At 44.2% G+C, this 23,065-nt stretch overlaps 1 protein-coding gene across 4 annotated transcripts; it reads left to right on the top strand.

The window, feature by feature from the left end:
* The first annotated feature begins 6,184 nt into the window (after nt 1–6,184).
* Nucleotides 6,185–22,065, top strand: LOC143321200 (phosphorylase b kinase regulatory subunit alpha, liver isoform). 4 transcript variants are annotated; one of them, XM_076731397.1, is made up of 33 exons: nt 6,185–6,731; nt 6,878–6,967; nt 8,486–8,644; nt 9,103–9,150; nt 9,894–10,062; nt 10,271–10,353; nt 10,887–10,967; nt 11,049–11,147; nt 11,233–11,379; nt 11,511–11,564; nt 11,668–11,790; nt 11,914–12,009; nt 12,478–12,585; nt 12,716–12,794; nt 12,916–13,050; nt 13,131–13,240; nt 13,368–13,512; nt 14,142–14,220; nt 14,328–14,461; nt 14,552–14,722; nt 14,856–14,965; nt 15,061–15,197; nt 15,319–15,481; nt 16,087–16,166; nt 16,258–16,336; nt 16,421–16,550; nt 16,638–16,739; nt 17,367–17,485; nt 17,706–17,729; nt 18,283–18,336; nt 19,939–20,172; nt 20,262–20,462; nt 20,561–22,061. In XM_076731397.1, the coding sequence occupies exons 2-33, from the start codon at nt 6,890–6,892 to the stop codon at nt 20,732–20,734; spliced, it is 3,705 nt and encodes a 1,234-aa protein (XP_076587512.1). In that variant the 5' UTR covers nt 6,185–6,731; nt 6,878–6,889; the 3' UTR covers nt 20,735–22,061. The 4 variants fall into 4 exon arrangements, with proteins under 4 accessions (XP_076587512.1, XP_076587530.1, XP_076587522.1 ...); XM_076731415.1 differs by lacking the exon at nt 18,283–18,336 and having other exon boundaries at nt 6,425–6,731; nt 20,561–22,065; XM_076731407.1 differs by lacking the exon at nt 17,706–17,729 and having other exon boundaries at nt 6,593–6,731.
* The last annotated feature ends 1,000 nt before the right edge of the window (nt 22,066–23,065 follow it).

The following is a 23,065-nucleotide window of genomic DNA, read 5'->3' as shown; positions in this document are numbered from 1 at the left end:
AGCAACCCAATACCTCGCCCAGTACCTACCTTGCTGATCAGTCGGCTAAAAGCTTGTTAGAGTTGGGCCTAAGTGACATTGACATAGATTCATGTCAGGTCAGTGAAGACTGTAAGTCTCGACTCACACAGCTGCTAACCGAACATCAAGACATCTTCTCCAAGCACTCATTGGACTGTGGTGAGGTCAAAGGATACACACACCGTATTCATCTCACCGATGCTCGCCCTTTCCGCTTGCCATACAGGAACCCTCCTGCCCACTATCAGAAGCTGAGGCAGGTACTGACTGATATGGAGGTAAGAGGGATTATCAGGAAGTCCGCAAGTGAGTATGCTTCGCCACTGATGGTGTGGAAGAAAGACAGTGGGTTGAGGATTTGCACTGATTTCAGGTGGCTGAACGCCCGAACCTTAAAGGATGCCCACCCACCAATCTGACTGTCTGGCTGCTCTTGGTGGCAATTGCCTCTTTAGCACAATGGACCTCACTTCTGGCTTCTTCAACATTCCGATGCATGAAGACGACAAGAAGTACACAGCTTTCACAACTCCCCTTGGACTGCATGAACATAACCGCATGCCACAAGGACTGTGTAACAGTCCAGCGTCCTTTATGAGGATGATGATTGGGATCTTTGGGGACATGAACTTCACAAAACTCCTGTGTTATCTTGACGATCTTCTTGTATTTGCACCGTCAGAGGATGAGGCCCTGTCAAGACTCCACACAGTGTTTCAAAGGTTGCGAGAGAACAACTTGAAACTGGCCCCTAAGAAGTGTCATTTACTTCAGAAACAGGTTGGATTCCTTGCCCATGTCATTAATGGTGAGGGTGTTGCCGTCAACCCTGCCAAAGTGGAGGTGATCACCAAGATGACAGTTTGAGACCTCATTGAGGATGATGAGTGCACACCTTCTGTCCGCAGAATCAAATCATTCCTTGGCATGGTATTTTACTACCAGCATTTCATCCCAAACTGTTCCTCCATTGCAAAGCCCTTGTTTGCACTTACAGCTGGACAGAAGAGACGGGGATGATCACCTAAGGACAGGAAGCCTCTAGGGACCTACCATAAGCTTACTCCTGCAGACTGGTCGGCGGAATGTGGAACCGCTTTTGACCAGTTGAAGACCATGCTGTTGGAATGTGTTGTGCTGGCTCATCCGAACTTTGATGAGCCATTTCTCCTGTCAGTCGATGCGTCATTGGACAGACTTGGAGCGGTGCTCTCTCAGGTGCCACAAGGAGAGTCCATGGCCAGACCTGTTGCTTTTGCAAGCAAGACCCTCAGTGTGTCACAACGGAAATATCCAGCTCATAGACTGGAGTTCATGGCTTTGAAGTGGAGTGTACGTGAAAAGTTCAGCCACTGGCTGAAAGGCCATAGCTTCACCGTTTGGACGGATAATAAACCACTTACTTACCTTCTCACAAAGCCAAAGCTTGATTCTTGTGAAATCTGCTGGGTGTCTAAGCTTGCATCTTACTCCTTTGATCTCAAACACCTGCCTGGGAAAAAGAATGTAGTGGCTGATGCCTTGAGTCGCGACCTTTTCGCTAAACCCATTTGTCAGAGGCTGCTGCAGGAACCATATCCCACTCTGATTCAGGAAGCTAACGGGATAGAGGAGGATTCTGTGCAGGATGTTTTCAGGGTCAGCTGCCAGTCTCAGAGTTACAGATCAGGGGACCATCCATCACCCAAGGTGGCGTGTGATTCAGCTGAGATCAGAGCTCTTTGTCAGGCACACTGTGACTGGATTGACGCAGCAGAATCCAGATCACTCTGTCTGGCACAACACATCCAACAGCTGTCAAGTGGTCAGGATGTTTCGCCCATGTTCTCTGCCCAGGAGCTGCAGCAGAGTCAAGAGGAAGACCCCAGCATCTCCAAGGTGTTGCCTTTCGTTGCAGCCAGGAAGCGACCATCTAGGCGTGAAAGGCATGGTGCTGACTCCAAGGTCCTCAGATTGTTCAAGCAACGGGACAAGTTGGAAGTTAAGGAAAAACACCAGTGGCCACCAGTGGCCACAACCAATCCAGACTCTCACATTTGCCTATAACGCCACCGTTCATGAGACTACGGGTTATGCTTCTCTCTGATGTTTGGGCATGTTCCTAGATTGCCAGTGGATATTCTGTTTAGGCAGGTTTTGAACGACCCAGGAGTTGTTGATTATGACTCATATGCCAAGTCCCTGCTTTCTGGCCTCAAGAGAGCTATGGAAATCGCCCAGAAACATTCTTCCACTGAGCAGCAGCACCAGGCCCAGCAATATAACAAACATGTCAAGGGTACCTACCTGTCGGTGGGAGATTGTGTTTTGGTGGCTAATAAGGGAGAACAAGGGAAGAGAAAGTTGGCTGACAAATGGGAGGATGGAGTGTACACAGTTATTGGTGCAAATCTCCACATCCATGTCTACAAAAGGAAGACATGGAAGGCAGGAATCTTTTGCTGGAGGTCTACTTCTTGTCACTCTCTGGGGTGGATGAGGATCACGATACCTATGCAAATGATGAGTCTTTGACCAGCGTGGAATCTGACCAGGAAGACTGTGACTGTGGTGATGCTACAGCCTCAACGTCAGCCTCTTTATTTCATTCATTTTCACATTTTTATTTCAAAGTATTTTTGCTGTTAATATTATATCAGTTAGGTATGTATGTGCAGTTCGTGCCAGGCTAGCTAAGAGGAGGAACTTGAGACCTGTGTGCTGACAGAGCACACCCGTTACAATGTTACAATCCGTTACAATCCGGGTCAAGGCACCATTGTAACGGGTGTGCTCTGTCTTCATCAGTTCATATCTGGTTAGATGCTCATCCATTAACCCTTGTATGTTCTGCGTTGTGTTCTGTTTGTACTGGATGAAAGAAGGACCCGGATCGCGACCAGCTGCTGGTTGCTCTTAATGAAGGCAGGATGGTAGGTTTGTCTGTACACATCAACAGAGAAACACAAGGTTTTTTATAACACGCAGTCTCCTCCACACAGCACACAGGTCTCAAGCTCCTGTTAGCAGAATAACATACAGAAATCCCTGTAGGCTAGCATGTGGAAACATGTCTACCTTAAAGCTTGCAAAAAAATTTACATTCAATTGAAACATTAACTGCATGTTCACAACGTAGAAACTAAAATTTCTACATGCATAAAACAAGGTTTGCATTATCCAAAAACCCAAATAAATGTTGGACAATGACTCACAAAGTAATACGTTACCTCCTCTTAGCTAGCCTGGCGGGAACTGAGAGAGGCACCGGAATGACGGCTCAAAGCCTGCGACCTCTTAAAGTGACAGTACACGTATTTATAATTAGATCTGAACACAACACACTGGCATAAATATAAGAAATAAAACACACCTTAACCATATAGAGAACAATATTCAGGATTTGGTGACATTTCAAATGTACAATTAAAGATGCAATTTTCAACTTGGTTACACATATTTTATTTGGATTTTTTTTTGTTTGTTTTTTTGCCTAATTTTAATTGTGGGAGGAAACCGAAGCACTCGGAGTAAACCCACGGTACCACGGTGAGCTCGAGTGTTCTTCTCACAGCAAGAAGCCCGGAATCGAACCCTCACCTAACGAGGCCCCAGTGTTGAACACTGAGCTCCCTGTGGAGCCCAATGAGACCTGAAATCCTGCGTCATGTCTGGATCCTGTGTGCTCCCAGCCTTACTAAGACTGGCAGCGCAGAGGAGCTGGACATGACATTGGACTTCAGATCTCAATTAACAGCACACATTGTGACTTGTCATTGCCCCCCCTCGCCCGTCCTAAGACCGCCAATCATCAGTCTTCACAAGAAACTTTGAAGCAGTTTGTGAATGTCTTGGTCATGGTCTTGAGAACACGGTTGATGCGCATTTTAATGGTGACCTGTTTTAGTTTCACCAGTTTCCTAATTATGCAGTCAACGATGTATTCGATCATGATTTCATCGTTTAACAGCATGCTCCTGCGCAACAGCCCTTCACTGCCAGCCACCCTCCACAGCTCTTCATGCACTGCTTTGGCTACGTGCTTTAACTGGCGGGGCGTTGGCTTGAAAGCAAGGCCAGAGTCTGGGATCTTTGCCGACAGCATCGGTTTCATTGTCATCTTGATGGTTTTGATCTCACTAAATGACGCCGTAAACGACGTGCGTTTCATGATCCGATCAACCATTGCTGAGGCCATGATTATGGAGGAGAGGTCGTCCCACACTTCTCCGGGTTTTGTTGTGGCCTCACGTGGAAGTTCATCAGCTCCATGACTGATGGCTGGCTCGTCATTGGTAGAGGCTAACGCAGCTTCAGACACGGGCGTCGAAGTGTGTCGCTTCTCATCCAAAGGGCCGTTTGCGAGTGGAACCAGAATTAGGAGTAGTTCCTTAATCTGCCTCAGAGTGTTACTCACAATATCTCTTTTCCTTTTGTGCGCTTGTACCTGCTGGTTGAGCCAATCCCACATCATCTTCATAAAAGCGTCCACTCCGATCTGAACCTCAACGGTTACGCGACGTTTGCGCTCTTGTTTTGGTTTCAGGTGCTGCAGAATTTTCTTTTGCATCCGGTTAACCATATGTGTGTGCTGGCCGCTGGAAATGTCGCTGGCAATTTTTTGGAAGACGCACAAGTCATTGGTGGCCTTTGCTGGCTCCCGATCTTCCTCTTGTGGGATCATGTCCTCCACCATCCAATCCACCACATCAATCAGCTGCTTCAGTGAGGTCGTTTGTTCAGGAGTCTGGAAGCAGCCACATTTCTTCCTCAGCTTTGCCACCAAGCTAAGGATCGACACCTTGGCAAATCTGCGGAAAAGAAAGGCCTTGATTTTACGTGCCACTCTTGTCCAGCAGGATGTTTCGCCGGATTCAGCCTCTGATTCGGGCTGCATCTTAGGTGTGCCGTCTGACTCCAGATCATGTTCGTCCATTATAACTGTAACGATCTCAGACGCTACCCCGTCTGAATCATGGGAGCAGCTGATCTCCAGCAGGTGTTTTTCCTCCTCTGTGAACTCCTCATAACTGTCGGGGGTATTGAGGTCATTCACTTGGTTCTCCAAGATCTTCTTCACTGCTTCGGTTGTTGTATCTATGAAGCTGCTGTGAGAAGAACCTTGTCCTGCTTGTCCCATAGACATGACGAGGGTCAGCTCATTATCCTCTTTTCTCGCGGTTTGAAGCATCAGGGCCGCATGTTTCCCTATTTTTTTCAGTCCTCGGGTGGAGGACTTGTAGCCCAGCAGCTCGCATCCTTTGATGCTTCCACTGCTCTTGGAAAGCTGTAAGTTTACTCTCTCCGTTACTTCTTTCACCATGAGCTCTGTCATCTCCTTTGCGCTCTGGCAACTGACGGCGTGTTGGACACCTGTCACCTCCGCGAAGGTGCGCGGAATCACGTCTCGCAAACACTGGTGGACCTGGTGTTCGGATATGGTGACGTTCTTCCGCGATCCACCAGATTTGGATGACGTGGAAGGAGGACTCTTCCCCAAACTCAAGTCATCCATCTCTGGAAGGTTGAATGCCCGCAAAATGTGAGAAGACACAACCTTAATGATATCCATACACGTCTCAGTTAGGAAATTTTCCGTTGCCTTGTCAACAGAACCGGACTGCAGCCTGTCCCGCTGATCCCATGTCAGCTGGTCCACGAACAGCTGGACGAGCATGTGGATGCTCTCCTTTGGAACCTCTGGAACAGTCTGCTCCATCTCTCCTGTCGTGCTGTTGTTTTGTCCTGTCTGAATTGTATTCACAGGGCTGGTTGTTTGCAGTGGCTGTATTCGTGACATTAAAACCACGTAAATGTTTTCTAAAAACTGAACCAAACTCAGGGCTGTCTCAGACGAAAGCTAAATGAGAAGCTCGTAGACTGTGACCTGACCTGACTGTCTCCTGAAAACGCTGAATTAAACTTTGATCTCGGGTCCTTGAAATAAGCTCGTAGCTGTCTGTTGATTTTTGATCTCAGCCACACCTTACATCAAAGCAAAAACCAGTCGCTAAACCCCGCCCCTAACAACGACTGTAACCTAGCAACCGTAACTAGGCTTGGCAGGATGGCCAAACCTTTTTTTATAAGCATGAGACATGGTTCATATGCTCTATTTCAATCCAAATAATCTTATTGTCCAGGTATATATTGTTTTGCGTTGATATCTTATTTTGAAAACCGGATATGGTCACATGTCCATCCTCACGCTAACCACAAAGTCCGGTGCTGTTTATCATATTTTGATCTATGCGCGATGCTCGGGTACACTTAAGGTTTCATAGCTTTTTTTCAGATCAGACTTTCACACTGCGACGCTCTAGTTTTTGGAAAGTGAGAAATGCGGCAGAATAAAGTCGCTGACTATCCCTGAAAGCTCGCTCCGGACCGATTCAATGTCTTTGCCGTAAAAGCGACAATATGCGCGCATATCAAACTTAGGGGCTGTCGGGTAGACCACAGATGTGCGAATGATCTGCTTCACCGCAGTCGAGGCTATCACTGTGAAACCTCACGTATTGTTATTTGCAAGGCCTGACGGCACACGTCAAATCGACTGACGGAACACCCGGCTGCTGTGTGTGTGTGTGATACAGGCGGTGACGTTCAATGTTTTTGTCGTCGTGAACAGCTGGATGCTACTCGGCTAGCAGGCTGTAGCGGAACAACCTCTGCAGAAAGGTGTCCGATGAAATCTGCTCTGAACGACTGCGAAGATGAGCCTCTGCATGGTAAGCTTCCTCGGTTGTTATTAAGCTAAATGCAGTCGCTATGGTTATCATGCAGTCAGATTAACAGACAAGCTTTTAGCTCTGTGTAACGTTAACTGTTCAGACATAACCTGTGTGTGTGTGTGTGTGTGTGTGTGTGTGTGCAGTGATCATTGAGGATGAGGAGCCGCAGTAACTCAGGAGTGAGGCTGGATGGCTATGCCAGGCTGGTCCAAGAGACCATCCTCCGCCACCAGGTGAGTTCAGACACACCTGGCAGGACACAGGAGAGAACTCAATGCCGTTAAGTCACATCTGCGTAGCGGCGGAAGATGAACTCAGATCTTTTGCGTAAGAAAAAGTAGCAACAAATACTCTGTTACGAGTTAAGTACTACATTCAGAGTGCTACTTAGGCACACCTGCATGAGTTTGCATCAAAATATACTTTTAAATGAAGTTCATTATTATGCAGCACATGTCTCATTTCATCTTAATATATACTGGATTACAATCATTCATTCATTACCATGTAAGCATCATTTTTAATATTGCAACTGATGAAGGTAGGGATAATTGTGATTATTTTATATACTAGTGTAAAAGTCAGCAATAATACATCATAATGTATGTGTTAATTATATTTTTATATGATATAGGGGAAAAACACATTAAAACATTGCTTACTAGTTGCTAGTTCCTCTTCCTGCTACCCCCTGTGCACTTGGATTACCCTGAGGATTATGAGGTTGGGGTGCAGCAGTCACAGCTTTTGCAGGCCTGGAGGACAGTTGCACTTGCTTGGAAAAATATGTAAATGCAGATAAAGGAACTTTCAGCCTGTTTTGCTTTAGAAGTGATTGACTTTCTTTGTTAGAGGAAACAGAAAGACTTGTTAATGGAGCCCTTATAGATATTGTTTGGAAACTCACTTTTTTGAATGATTCAGAAATTGTACATGCATTTATAACACATATATAATATGAATTTGTAAAGTCAGTAAAGCTGTCAAATAAACGCAGAGGAGTAAAAAAAATGGTGTTTGATTCCAGGAGTGTTGTGGAGTTGAAGTATAAAGCAGCATAAAATGGAAATAAGCATGTTATAGTACACATACTACCTGAGGACTTCTTATGTGAGCGACTGAATGTAGTTACTTTCTACCACTGTAGTTTCGTGCATGTGGTTAGTATTGTATAACGTTTGTGTTTGTGATGAAATCCTCCATGTTCTCCTGCAGAAATATTGTAGATATGCTGATGTTTTGTAGCCTGTACAGGTTCAACCAGTTTGAGCTGCATGGAAATAAACAAGGTGTGGGCAAAGCTCAGCTCCTGGAATAAGCTTTGGACTGGGAACTATGCCCCTTTATCTAACAGCACTTGAGTTCACACTGAGGCACAGTCAGCAGCTGTCTGAGTTTTAAACTGTGACCCAGAGGATTCACAGCTGATCAAAAGAAAATTAAATGGCAGCTGTTTTGAAAACTGATTAAATGTTTGAATCAGACTTCTGGCATTTTGGACCTTTATTCTGACTGAACAAGCAACTTAATGATAGCGTACCAGAGAGGCAAAACCCAGGGCACGTCAAGTCAAGTCAAGTGTGGCATACTTGAAGAAAACCTAAGTAGCTTGTAAATAAAAATATTCTCAAGTTATCTAAGTTTGCCTTTTGTGTGTCCTGGGTTTTGCCTCTCACTGTATCAGTTTTACAATCCTGTGTGTGTGTGTGTGTGTGTGTGTGTGTGTGTGTGTGTGTGTGTGTGTGTTTCAGAACCCAGTAACAGGACTTCTGCCTGCCAGTGCCCAGAAGAAGGATGCCTGGGTGAGGGATAATGTGTACAGCATCCTGGCCGTGTGGGGGCTCGGCATGGCCTACCGCAAGAACGCAGACCGCGATGAAGACAAGGCCAAGGCCTACGAACTGGAGCAGGTGTGTGTGTGGCAGAGGGAGAGAGTTAATGTGTACACCAGTGTCTGTTTGTTCTTCCTGGTATGTTGGGTTAAATGTGATACAGAGGCTTTTGTTGTGTGCTGTGTCACATTCTCATTTCATTAGTTTACACAAACACAGGCTACAGTTCATCTGACATGTCACACTGAACCACAACAAAATGTCTCATTCTCAGTCTGAACCGCAGGGGAGTACAAAACAGGATAAAAAATTAAAGCATTACAGACGTATCTTCAGAGCAAACAGTCAAAATAAAAAAGCATTTGCTGATCACAATGTCACCAAGATGGAAATGTGCGTTCTATTCATGTGAACTGAACTGAACAAAGTGACTCAAATCAGCGAAGTGATTTCCACCTGCAGTAAAAATAGATAATAATCTGCATTACAGTGATGTTTTATAGTTTACTGATGAAGCTGTTGCCATCTGTTGGTAGAGCGTGGTGAAACTGATGCAGGGCCTTCTGCAGTGCATGATGAGACAGGTAAGACACACCTGCACTCACATGAAGTGTTACATGATCGCTGGTGTTTGCAGATGTACACAACACATCATATGCTGCTGGTAGACACTCCAGTAAGCTTGTGTTTTGGGGCTGAGAAGCCACAATATGCTATCTGGGGTATGTCAACAGGCTGTTCTATGTAAACAGCTTCTCCAGGTCTCTCACCACACTGTCTGCACGGTCATGTTCAACTCAGGTGACGTATGCAGTTAGTGAGGAAAAACAAACTTTGTAATGATTAACAACATGTTGGTGATCTCATAGACTGTAAAATAAATAGTGGATGGACTCACTGTGTTGTCACCCATTGGTTGTGGACTACCTTTTTGAACCTTGAGTTTGGCATTTTGGCTGTTGCCATCTTGGTTTTTTGGAACCAGAAGTGACCATATTTGTATAAGTGGGTGGAGCTGGGGAGGATACGCATTGCTACATTCTGTCCTGATTGGATCTGGCTAAGAACCCGATGGCACACTGTGGTAGCAACATGTGGATAACAAGGCAGCTGCGCCTGAAAGCATACCTGTCTGTTTTGCTCTAAATGGGACCTTAATTTACAAAATGAACATCACACTCAAATTTAAAACATCAGGGCTCTGAGTTTTCATGCTAATCCCATCTTGTCCTTTTCGGTTCCTTCTAGTCCAGACTGCAGAAACTCTGAGCTGTCTGTTGGTGTGTTTTGTGTTTGCATACGTATGAGTGTGTTCATGTGCCTTCAGGTGGACAAGGTGGAGAAATTCAAACACACCCAGAGTACAAAGGATTGCTTGCATGCCAAATATGATACTCCCACCTGTGCCATGGTAGTCAGGGACGACCAGTGGGGCCATCTCCAGGTGGACGCCACCTCGATCTACCTGCTGATGCTGGCACAGATGACAGCCTCAGGTACAGTTGTGATGCAGAGTGGTATTTTTATTTGCTCCCTTTTCTGTTTTCTCTCAGTACATTAAAGATGGCGGTCAGCTCCCCCGCTGGGAAGCACTGCAGGTCCCCGAGAGGGACACTTCAAAAACCTGACCGTTGTTGTCTTGAACAGAACACAAGCTCATTATGCAGCAAACAACACTGAACACGAGTTCATGTTATCACGCAGGTCTTCGAATCATCTCCAACCTGGATGAGGTAGCCTTTATTCAAAACTTGGTCTTCTACATAGAGGCTGCCTACAAAGTGGCGGTGAGTAACATTTCCAGAGGTTTGGGAAGGGTTTCAAGAAATAGAATCACACACTGACAAGGAAGGATCAGATTGAAGGCTAAAGGGGAACGCCAATGATTTTTACACATCAAAGTCTGTTTGCAGTGCTGCTGCATATATGAGACAAGTTGTGTAAAGCCTTTTGTGGCTGATTCATTGCCTCAAGTGATGTCAGTAGAGGTGGCGTACAAGTCCAGGAGTCTGGAGTTAGAAAAGAAGTGAGGTTACCCGACGTCTGTAGCCCGCTCCTCACCTCTGCTTGAAACCAGCAGCTTGTGGCTACGTTAGCTGCTGCTAGCATAACACACAATCTCCCACCCATCTGTTGGTGGCCGAGTTGAATTGTGGGTAATGTAGGAACCAGGTTTTGACAAGGTTTTCCATAACGCTAACAACAATATAGTAGTGCAGTGGTAATTCAGTGGATTACTCTTTGAAATATGATGCCCAGAGAGCCACTGTGGAGAGAAATTTAGTAAGAAATGATTTCATGACCTTTTTTTCCCCTGCAGGATTATGGGATGTGGGAGCGAGGTGACAAGACCAACCAGGGCATCCCCGAGCTCAACGGCAGCTCTGTAGGAATTGCTAAGGTACATAAACTATACATGAAAGACCAAAAGATGAAAGTGTTGTATCAAACGTGCACTGAGTGTGTGGATCTGTGTTCACAGGCAGCTCTGGAGGCCATAGATGAGCTGGATCTTTTTGGTGCTCATGGAGGGCCAAAGTCAGTCATCCACGTCTTACCTGATGAAGTGGAGCATTGTCAGGTACTGTCGGCTTTGCCTCCAGCTGCCTCAGCACCGCCTCTGCTCATCTTTCTTCTGCTTAGCACGTCTGTCTGTCTTCCCTCAGTCCATCCTGTGCTCCATGCTGCCTAGAGCTTCAACGTCAAAGGAGATAGACGCCGGTCTTCTGTCCGCCATTTCCTTCCCTGCTTTTGCTGTTGAGGATGCTGACCTGGTGGCCATCACTAAGTCGGAAATCATAAGCAAACTGCAGGTGCAGTCAAAGCCTGAGAAAAAGATCACTAAAACACTACAAAATTCATAATTTTACCCTGTAATTCTTCCTTGTACACACATGGAACACAGTCGGTGTACTAAAATTTCCACTCTTTGCTATGACTTCAGGGTCGTTATGGCTGCTGCCGCTTCATCAGGGATGGATATCATTGTCCTAAAGAGGTCAGATTTTGAGAATGTAAATGCTGGGATTCATCATGTATTTAGTTGCTGTAATTGTCAAACAATCGTGTATTTTTGTTTTGTGTTTGTGTATTTTCACCAGGATCCATCTCGGCTGCACTACGATCCTGCAGAGCTCAAGCTGTTTGAGAATATCGAATGTGAGTGGCCCGTCTTCTGGACTTACCTCATCCTGGACGGTATCTTTGCTGAAGATCAGGTGCAGGTAATAAAGCCCAACACACTGCTCCATATGCTGTTTCTACGGTCTTCACAAAGTCATGGGGTCTCTTTGAGTGACTTGTGCTGAAGATATAATAGTGAACAAATTGCTGTGTGCTCTGCACAGGTGCAGGAATACCGTGAGGCACTCGAGGGTGTTTTGATCAGAGGGAAGAACGGCATCAAACTGCTGCCTGAACTTTATGCTGTACCACATGACAAGGTATAAGTGTAGCAGATAACAGCATGTTAGCGGCGTCATCAGGTCAACATGTAAGATTTTCCACCACTTTGTCTTTTGACTAAATACCTGCAAAACTAGACTTTGGCATCAGTCCCAGCTGTGCTTAGCTATTTTGTGCATTTGGCAAATGTTAGCATGCTAACAGGCTAAACAAAGATGAACATGGCAGCATGCTAGCATTGGCATTGTCAGCATGTTAGCATGCTGATTTTAGCATGTAGTACAGCCTCACATTTCATCTGTTTATCTTACGTCTGCTCAAGGATTACTTTGTATATATTAACAGTATAAACACTATGTTAATGGTTGGGTAGTCTGCAATCGTGTTTACCTGTTGATTACTCCAAAATGCAGTCATAACTGCAGATATTTTTTACATTTTATGTTACTAAAGTGGTATCAGGAAACATCAGACTAAATGTGTTTGTTGTATCTTTCCTCTGAGAGGTGGAGGAGGAGTACAGCAATCCTCACTCAGTGGACAGAGTGGCCATGGGTCAGCTGCCGCACATGTGGGGACAGTCGCTCTACATCTTGGGTTGTCTTCTGGCTGAGGTAGCCACAGGGCCCACAAACAATACAGAGCACATCTGTTAACATAAACATAAAGTAAAATCACAGCCATTGATTTCCTCTGTAATAATTCACCCTCTGTCTCTGTCTCTCTTTTGGTTTCTCTTAAAAGGGTTTTTTAGCACCAGGAGAGATAGATCCGCTCAACAGGAGATTCTCTACCAACTTCAAGCCAGATGTCGTGGTACAAGGTATTTATTTCTAATGTTGTTCTGAGGGTTGGTTTATGTACAGATTTCCCTATAGAAGGCAAGTTGTAATGTACTTAAACTTATGTGTGTGTGTGTGTGTGTGTGTGTGTGTGTGTGTCAGTTTGTGTTCTCGCAGAGTCGGACGAGATCAAGGAGTTGTTAAGTGATCATGGGATTATGGTCCAGACGATGTCAGAAGTTCTGCCTATCAGGGTCATGCCTGCTCGCATCCTGAGTCATATCTATGTCAGACTGGGTAAACAAGCACTCTTTTGCACAGTGTTCAGGTGTGTGTTTGTGTACTAATTAGAGTAAGGTCTTGTGTCATCACCTCAGGGAACTGTAAGAAACTGAGTTTGAGCGGGAGGCCCTACAGACACATCGGAGTACTGGGAACATCCAAATTCTACGAGATCAGAAATCGCTCTTATATGTTCACCCCACAGGTAACGCTGGCTGGAGGTGTTGTGATGTTTGTAATCACAAGCTCGCTAGAAGCTACAAGGTGCTAATAATAATTCTACTGATAAATACTTTGGCTTCTTTTTCTTCTGTTCTGTGCCCTCTGATCAGTTCCTGGATCAGCACCATTTCTACCTGGCACTGGACAACCAGATGATTGTGGAGATGTTGCGCACAGAGCTGGCCTATCTGTCCTCTTGCTGGAGGATGACGGGACGACCCACGCTCACCTTCCCCATCACCCGCAGCATGCTGGGTAATAAGGCTCTTAACCCAAAGCAAATATGTCTTAAACTTCATCTCATATGGTGTCATATATTATACTTTATAGTACACTGTATTAGCAGCTAGTATGAATAGCTTCTGGGTTTGCGTCCACGCTGGCACATGCACATCAGTACTTCTTCCACGGGCCTGGACAGATGTCTCATTTTAGTGGTGCTCTATGGGGACATTTTTTTTCTTCATTGCAATACCGAAATTGACCACTGGGACACATTTGCATGTTCAGCTGTCTCTACACATCCATAGCCACAATTAGTCCTGACTTTTTGCAGCTGTGAGCCGTGCAACCATTACATTTGTGCATTGCATTGTGGGAGAATAGTGTAATACTTGAAATTAATATGTAGAATGTATTTGGAGCACAGATTTTGTTTTCAGTGTTTATGGAAGTTTTGATGTGTGAAACTTCTTGCATTTCATTTAAATTAACGCTTCTCATTCCAGCAGCTTGCAGAAATGAGGGGAAAACTAAGACTCTCGGTTGCTTTTCACGTGTGGTTTTGTGTGCATATAGCTGCGACCTTGAATGTACACATTGTATATTTTCTATGTTCTTTTAAAAAATTCACTCTGCTTCACATTATTTTCTTTTCTGTCCAGTTGAAGATGGAGATGCGCTTGATCCGTGTATCCTAGCAACCCTCAGGAAACTACAGGATGGCTATTTTGCTGGAGCGAGGTCTGTTTCCATCTGTAACGCAGGCCATCATGCTGTGTGTTGAAGTGTGTACGACATATATCACTGCATATATTACTTCTCTTGCACGTGTGGCTGTTTTACTACAGGGTGCAGATGTCAGACCTCTCCAGTTTCCGGACCACTTCGTTCCACACTCACCTCAGCTTCCTGGATGAAGAGAACGATGACAGCTTAATTGAGGAGGAGGACGATGAGGAATATGACAACTGTGGGCCCTCAGGTAGGCCATGATGAATGAGGAATGTGTGCTCCAGTCAGCTGTATTTGACTCAGTGGAACTGTAAGTAATGGAGCGTGTTTTTAATTCCAGACGGTTCAAAAGACATGTTTGACCAGTACCTCACCCAGCTCCTCCACAGCACCACCACTAAGTGCCATCTTCCTCCCATCCAGAGGGGGCAGCACCACGTCTTCAGTGCTGAACACACCACCAGAGACATCCTGTCTTTTATGGCTCAGGTCCAGGGCCTGAACATACCCAGTGAGTTATTATGAAGTTAATAAGTCAGCTGAGGAAACCTAAAAAAAAAGTACAGTACAAATCACATTAAACTGAATGCAAGGAAATGAAAAAGAAAACTCCTGTTTCAAATTTTAATTTGTGTGTGTTTCAGAGTCTTCCATGTATCTACCTGTCACTCCTATTAAGAGCAAACACCGCAGATCTCTCAACCTACTTGAAGTTCCTCATCTTCAGCATGGCCCGCAAGGAAAGCAGCACAAGGTAGACACAGCTGATCCCTCCACAAGCATGCTTGTTTTCTCTTGTGACGTCAGTATCGCTTTGAGGGGCATTTGTCTGACGTTGTCATCCCTCAGTCCCACAGTGCAGCTGATCTGCACCTTCCTTGCGACTCTCAGGGCAACACAGACTTTGCAGCGTTGGTGAGGCAGCTGAAAGAGTGTCCAACCCTGCAGGACCAGGCTGACATACTCTACATCCTTTTCGTAATGAAGTACGGACAAGAGGATAACCACACACACGCAGAGCTTACTGTCAACAATGGCACACTAATAAGTAAACTATGCCATTTTTTGTGGTTACATTATTGGTGTGTGTTTTCTTCTGATGACCAGAGGAGCTGATTGGATGGTGGAGCTGTCAGGTCCCGGGCAGGGTGGGGTCAGCGTGTGCTCCATGCTGGAAGAGCTGTACACACAAGCTGGAGCCTGCAAAGAGTGGGGACTCATCAGATACATCTCTGGAATACTTCGCAAGAGGGTGGAGGTCCTTGCTGAGGTCAGTGAGAAGTCACAGCAGGCAACAGGAAGGCTCAGCAGCCGTTTTTAGACCAAGGAGGTCTTTGTCAGTTACCTGCAGTTGGTTCTAGATAACCCTGAAATTTTAGCCCTGATACAATACTGACCCTTGGAAAACCTGTCAGAGTTGGATGTGCATAAATTAAAAAAAAAAAAGAAAAGAAAAAAGAGAGACCTGATCTGACAGGTCTTATTAGACCTGATCCATAATGTGGCTGATGTGAACACACCTACTGAGAACACCAACACTGGCAGCAGCTTGATCCATGAATTAATGAGTAGCCACAATCAAGAAGTATAGAAATACGTGTTGTTTTTCTCACTTTGCTCTTCACAGTTCACGCTCTCTGTCTGACCTCAAAATACACATTTTTTTAAAACTAGTCAACAACTTGCTGACAACAACAGATTATATTCATATATCTCTTCGTAGAGATTAGAGAAGATGTTTGGAAGCCTGGAGTTTGGTTAATCTTTGCCACAATTTTGTCTGTTGTTTGAAGTCAGAAAATCCAAATTGTGTGCATCACGCATCAAAACTTATGAGATGAAATGAGATGATTCATTCCGTCTTCATTTCCTCAGGCCTGCACAGATCTGATTTCCCATCACAAGCAGCTGACTGTAGGTCTGCCTCCTGAACCCAGGGAAAGAGTCATCACAGTGTAAGTCGTCGTTATTGTCAGGGATTTTGTGCTCACATGAAGGCTTTGTGGAATTAATTACCACATAACAAACCAAATCATTTCCTTTCAGCCCACTTCCTCCCGAGGAGTTGAACACCCTCATCTATGAAGCCAGTGGTCAGGACATCAGTATCGCTGTACTCACTCAGGTAAACCTTTCACACCTCAGACTGCCACAGGACCTTTTCAGACTCTGATCTCACTGCTGTAAGCTGTGTGTGTTTGTCATACAGGAAATCATGGTCTACCTGGCCATGTACGTGCGCTCCCAGCCTGCCCTGTTTGGGGACATGCTGCGGCTCAGGATAGGACTCATCATGCAAGTGATGGCCACTGAGCTGGCTCGCAGCCTGCACTGCTCTGGTAGGAAAACAGACCACACACTACTGTGAGCATACACACAAACCGCCCTGCACAGTGAAAACGAAACCCCATGTGACACCTTTGCAGGAGAGGAGGCGTCTGAGAGTTTGATGAGCCTGAGTCCTTTTGACATGAAAAACCTGCTGCATCACATCCTCAGTGGCAAAGAGTTTGGGGTGGAGAGGAGCAGTAAGTTTTTATTTTCCCCTTTTTCTCTGTCTTGTCTTGTTCTTGACAGTATATATGTATGTGTGTTTTCCTTTATGGCTGTGTGTTGCACATGTTCGAGCATCAATCTGAGCCACATCAGCCTCACTCTCACTGTGCAGTTACAGCTTCATGGTCTGGGCAAGCTAGCTGCTGGGTGCTAATAAAAGCTACACATTGCTGCTAAGCAAATTAACTCCTGTTAGTTTGACTATTTCTTTATCACCCGTGGCTATATCACTACCTTCGGGGTGTGTCTGTCAAATAATTTACATACAGCAGCAACACACACTCACGCATACAGCAGAATCGGTATCCGTTGTTAACAACAAGGCTAATGTTAGCTGAGCTGGTGCTGAGCCATGGGTGGAGATACTCAGATGGGGGGGTGGTATAATTCTACTGAGCCTGTACTTGATGTAGGAAGGGGAGCCAAGTCTTAATGGCTTGTTGAATTCCACGTTTTCTGATGAGCCATGGTAACAGCACAGTTGTAGGTAGACAGTCCACCACTTCGGTCCAGACTGAAATCCCTTATCATCATCAGATCCCTAACAGGTCTGATACCAAGCTATGGGATAAGTGTTCTCTTATGCCTCTGTTCATCAGTGCGCCCAATCCAGTCGACAGCCACCAGTCCTGCCATCTCCATTCACGAACTGGGCCACACTGGAGCCACCAAGACTGAACGCACAGGAATACACAAGCTAAAGAGTGAGATAAAGCAGGTGGGAAGCACGAATAAGAAACTGGATGATAATCAGAGTGTGAATATGCTGTGGCATGTGCTCCATGTTTATCTATCTATCTATCTATCTATCTGTCTGTCTGTCTGTCTGTCTGTCTGTCTATCTATCTATCTATCTATCTATCTATCTATCTATCTATCTATCTATCTGTCTGTCTTTCTGTCTATCTATCTAACACTGTCCTTGCTTTTGGTTGCAGCTGGATGACTCTCGGCCTCTCAGTGTGGGTTGGGTTTGATAATCTCTAGCATGTGGCTGTTTCTAACCTCAGTCTAAACAACCAAACCGCCGGCTTCCTCCTGCTCATTAACCGCCCGCTGGCTCTAAACATTTCGTCCTCCATAGCTGGAACGACTCTCACTCCATCACGTATCAGCAGGAGAACATGCTTTCTTACTCTTGCAAGTGTCACACCATAATTGTAGAAGAGTATTTCATTTAAAATAACTTTTCTACACGTTCATGAGCTCTTGAATCAGTCTCGATTAAGCTGCTTTTAAGTGGCCCGCCCTCATAACTCATTTTGTGATCGTGTTTGTCGGAAGGCTTTTCCTGTGATCGATCATGCAGAACAGCCATTTTGCTTCCGAGAACCTTTTTTCATTTGTTTTTTTGTGTTGTTGTAGAGGTGATTTACACTCTTCACTTTACAGATCAAACATCTCCAGTAACATTATCCTCTGTGTGGCTGCAGTACCATCGTGACTGTAGTATGAAGGAGCATGTGAACCATCTCAAACTGTTCCCTGTCATCTGTCATCCATATCCATGTCTAGATCTTCAGCGGCGGTCTTTCCTTGAGTAGCAATGTCACTTCCCCTCGCTCCACGGTAAACCATTTCACCTCATCTGCCTCAAATTGCCTTGGTTTGTCCTACTGAGCGTTGTCATAGTTAGAATGTGTGTATTTACTGAGCAAACTCATCATAAAAGCATTTTCATATTTTCTGCAGACACTAAAATCTTCCATGTGTCTTTCTGCTTTAAAGGATGAGGCTGGCATTATGTTAACTTCCTATTATTGCCAACGAATGTCCCAAAGAGACCAAAACCACCAATAAATTTATCTTACTGACAAGTATTATCCGTGTAGTCACAGCCTGATACAGCATGTGTCCACAGTACTCTTATGATGCAAAACCATTTGGGAAATACACAACAGAGACATACAGTAGCAGAGGGCAACATAATTTGTCTTTGCTGGTGCTGAAACAACTTCTCAACTGCATTTTCAAGTTCGTCCTGGGAGAAATAAACCTCACTGATTGTGTTTATTGCCATGAATCAATGTGTGAGCCATTGCAGCAGTAGAGCTCTTTCATGTTTAGGACAATAATATTTGAAGGCATAAGCTGGTAGGCAGGCAAAAATAGCAACAGGTTCCTTTGGTCGATCACAAAGTTAGCGCTTGGGTGTGCAGATGATTCAACAAATACTGGTTTGAAGACTTGTGAGTTCACACTGTGATAGCTGATGGGTCTTGATTGAATTATTGCAGTCAGGTGAGGAGGCCGGACCAGACCTGCCAGCCATGCCCTGCATTAATCACAGACACATGAGACAGACGAGAGAAAGAGAAGAGACAGAGGGAAACACAGGAGCACACCAGGCAAAAAAAGGAAAGGAGACAGATCCCATATAAGCTACATCAGGCTGTGGCTACAAACACTTTAATAAGCTCTTTTTTATTGTTTTGTCTGTTTAGAGTAATTGACCCCTTGCTAAGCCTCGGCTGCAAACATGATATTTTGACAGAGTGTAAAAAAGACAGTCCCTGTATGGAGGAGGGGTTTAGTGAAGGGTCAGTAACACCAGCCTTGTCCTTTTATATGACTGCTGAAATATCTTGTATTGCCAAGTGTAACAGAGCATATCAACATCCACGAATGCATGGACTGTATCACTATAGTGGTATTTGTGTGTGTGTATATGAGACAGAGCCAACAACTGTGGGAAATATTTCAGCCTTATTTACATGTACTTTTTATAGTATGACAAACCTGTATATGCTGTTACTCTTGTCTGTACACTATGTCTTGTAAAAAGGCTCTGTTCACCACCACCAATCATAAACCTGATGATGCAGACAGGGGCCAAGTAGTAAACATTTCAGACTAGCTACTAATTGATCTTTTGAAGGAAAACTCCACCAATTTTAGACATCAAAATCTGTTTACAGGCCTTGGGAAGTACCTCTGCCTATGTGAAAATAGTTGCGGAAAGCCTTTTCATGGCACTCGGAGCTATGCGAAATACATAAGTTGCCTCAAGTGATGTCACTTGAGGCAATTTGCTGCCTGTGTGCGACAGACATTACTGAAAAGTGTAATGGTGTATGTAAGGAATATATTTAAAGTACATTCAGATAAGGTTGAAAATCAGTGAAGTGGTCCATTCAGTATGTTATAACAGCGTCTTCCTGTTCACCTCAGCGTTGCAGCAGCCCCTCCACCCCCAGTGGGATCCTGTCCCCAGTGGGCCCTGGTTCAGGGGATGGACAGCTGCACTGGGAGGAGAGGCAAGGCCAGTGGCTGAGGAGACGCAGGCTGGATGGAGCCATCAACAGAGTACCGATGGGTTTCTACCAGAAGGTCTGGAAGATCCTGCAGAAGTGTCATGGTCTGTCCATCGATGGATATGTGTTACCTTCTTCTACCACCAGAGAGGTAGCATCTTGCAGCTAAAGCTAGGTTCAGGACTTCCTGTGTGTGCGCATGGCTGTGGATGTGTGTTTCATTTTGTGTCTTCTGCGTAGATGACAAGAGGAGAGATCAAGTTTGCGGTGCAGGTGGAGTCCGTCCTGAACCACGTCCCTCAGCCAGAGTACCGGCAGCTACTAGTAGAGACCGTGATGGTCCTAGGTCTGGTAGCTGACGTAGACGTGGACAGCATCGGTGGCATCATCCACGTGGACCGCATCCTGCATTTGGCCAATGACCTCTTCCTCAGTGACCAGGTACTGTTACTGCCAAGAGATAAATTACTGTTTGAAGGGATGTTCATGTATCTGTGCATATCCATTGGGGTTCACTCTCTTCTACCTCTGATCCCCAGAAATCCCACAGTGCCAGTGATTACTTCCTTGAGAAGGACCCAGCGACCGGAATCTGCAACTTTTTCTACGATAGCGCCCCCAGTGGCAGCTATGGCACCATGACCTATCTGTCCAAGGCGGCGATAACTTACGTCCAGGACTTCCTGCCAAGTTCCAGCTGTCTGATGCAGTGAAAAAGCAGACCAGTGTCTCGCTGCTCGTGACAGACTCAAAACACCTGAAGAGACATGTTTTCTAACAAAAGGCAAAGGCAGCAAAGCTTCTCATTTTCAGCTAATACAATTTATGTGGTGCTTTTAACTATTTACTCTTCAATAAAGTCTGAAGCTCTCATATACTGATGTAACGTCATAGCATTGGCAGCTGAGTGCAAACCACTATATAAGAATTTATTTTCTGGACTGTAACTTATTTATTACTTAAACATGCTCAAATGTTTGTTTACAGGACTGTAGGTAAATTACAGTTTGCAAAGATATCAGCACATCTCTGTGCTCTCGGTGTTGTGTGTGAGAATATTATATCAACAGTTATCTGTCTTGTAATTGAATGTCATGTAATAATTGTCTCGAGCCTGCCAGTTATCTGAGCAAACATTTTGATCATTTAAACCCTCAAATCAATAAATAATTTAATGTTCTGCTGTAATGGTTGGCCTAAACATGTGGGCGAAATAATAAAATATAAACCAGAAAAAACAATTTGTACCCACAAATAACTAATTTGTGCATATGATTTAAGAAAAATGTTTCCTCTGACAGCTTCCAGGCTCTTAATAATTCAGTGTTAATGAAACTTGTAGTATTGTATTAATGTGAACCAGTATGGGAGCAATCAGTTTTTGTCTTTGTGTATGTGTTGTGTGTTTTGTGAATGAAAATTAATTCATCCGTCTGCATATGAATGTTAGCCCAAAGATTGGCTGCTGACACGGCGAGTCAACATTTTGCATAACATATTGAGGGTATGTTCATTTATGTGCAGTGAACATAAGTTTATTTCAGGTATGTTGGGGTAGAATTCTGCTTTAATACAGTGTGTTACAAAGTGTTTTATATATATATGCAGTACATATATATGCACTCTATGCATGGTGTATAAGTAAAGAAAGACATGGCAGTACATCCAGATATTGGTAAAGTACCAGCGAGGGTGAGAGTATGTTGAAATGGGTCTTTGTAAGTCTGAGAAGAGCGTTAGTTGATTATATAAGTTTTGTGCACAGACAGCAAAACAGCAGGAAACAGCGAAATGTTGATATATTTTAATGCCAGTCCTATCCCTGAAATATCTGATTTCACTTAAAGCTAATATATCAAAAATAGAGAGAAATTTACATAATTATTTTACTAATGTAATAAAGAAAGCAGGTCACCTATTTAACATTTAAAGACCTGTTCAGTTATTTTGACTGTAGTTGCCACTCATTTCCATCAAAAAGTATGTTTATTATGACATTTTCAAAGTATATTCATACAATAATAAAATCATTTGACTAACAATGGCAACCTCTCATTCATCTGTTTGTCCCACATCCCTTCGTACGCTCGCAGCAGTAGGAGCAGTTAGCCAGCTCCAGCTCAGCCAGCAGTGTTTGCCGTTGTCCTTGGTAGACATTTCTTCCAGCTGTAGGGGGAGAGGCGATGGGAGGCTGGGCAGGCACATTTATGGCCACCTCTTTGGTTCACGCACAGGTGGGAACACCCTCCATTCTTCCGACTGCACTCATTTATGTCTGGAGGAGAGGAAGGGAATAAAGAGGAGTTTTCCAAAACTCAGTGTACATAATTACAGTGAACATTTACACATAAACTCTGAACTCTTCTCATTTTAGCTTCCCTGTTGGCAAACTGTTAAAGACAAGAAAATCAGCCTACAATGGATAAAAGCCTCCAGCCAAGCATCAAAGAATTAAAAAAAATATATAATTTTTCTTTAATTTTTCTGTTAATTAAGTGAATGATTTGATTAAAGAGAGCTGCACTTGCAGTAGTAGATGACAAAGTCCTATCAGTTTCAGTTTCTGAGGACTTGGGATGTAAACATTTGACTTTATCGGGCTACAGTGCAAGAAGCAATATCATTTTTAACTTAATTCAGAAAATGCATAGACATCACCACAGAGTATAACTCAGTCCAGTGGTCTACCGTGGTAAAATTCTCTGAATTTTATGTCTCAAAGCTGAACAATTTTTCTACATAATCCTGATTAATTAGGCCCTTAGTGAGCAAATTATTTAGTGAATATGTAACATAACATGTGAGTGATAATAATATCAATATGCAATATCTTAAATATTACTGTATTTCTAAATTAGTTGTTTCCATTTACATTAATTTTGTGCAGCAGATTCCTTCAAATAATCTTCAACTTTGAATAAAAACCTGTTTCATATGTAATGTTTCTATCTTGTGTTGTTTTTATTGTTGAGTCATTGCCATAATATGTCCTCAAGCACATTCATGTGAAAATGTTCCACATGCTGGACACCATACTGTTTAGA

This window comes from Chaetodon auriga, chromosome 1, assembly GCF_051107435.1.
Source record: "Chaetodon auriga isolate fChaAug3 chromosome 1, fChaAug3.hap1, whole genome shotgun sequence".
In the NCBI taxonomy this organism is placed as follows: Eukaryota; Metazoa; Chordata; class Actinopteri; order Chaetodontiformes; family Chaetodontidae; genus Chaetodon; species Chaetodon auriga.
The sequence above is the reverse complement of the archived record's forward strand: the minus strand, read 5'-3'. Positions and strand labels throughout refer to the sequence as shown.

Bases quoted from the DNA above. Each gene is read 5' to 3' on its own strand.
- LOC143321200 (XM_076731397.1), top strand. From the start codon at position 6,890: ATGAGGAGCCGCAGTAACTCAGGAGTGAGGCTGGATGGCTATGCCAGG. The intron at 15,198-15,318 runs GTACGGACAAGA...TCTGATGACCAG, and splicing joins TACATCCTTTTCGTAATGAA to AGGAGCTGATTGGATGGTGG. The intron at 17,730-18,282 runs GTGGGTTGGGTT...ATCCATGTCTAG, and splicing joins ATGACTCTCGGCCTCTCAGT to ATCTTCAGCGGCGGTCTTTC.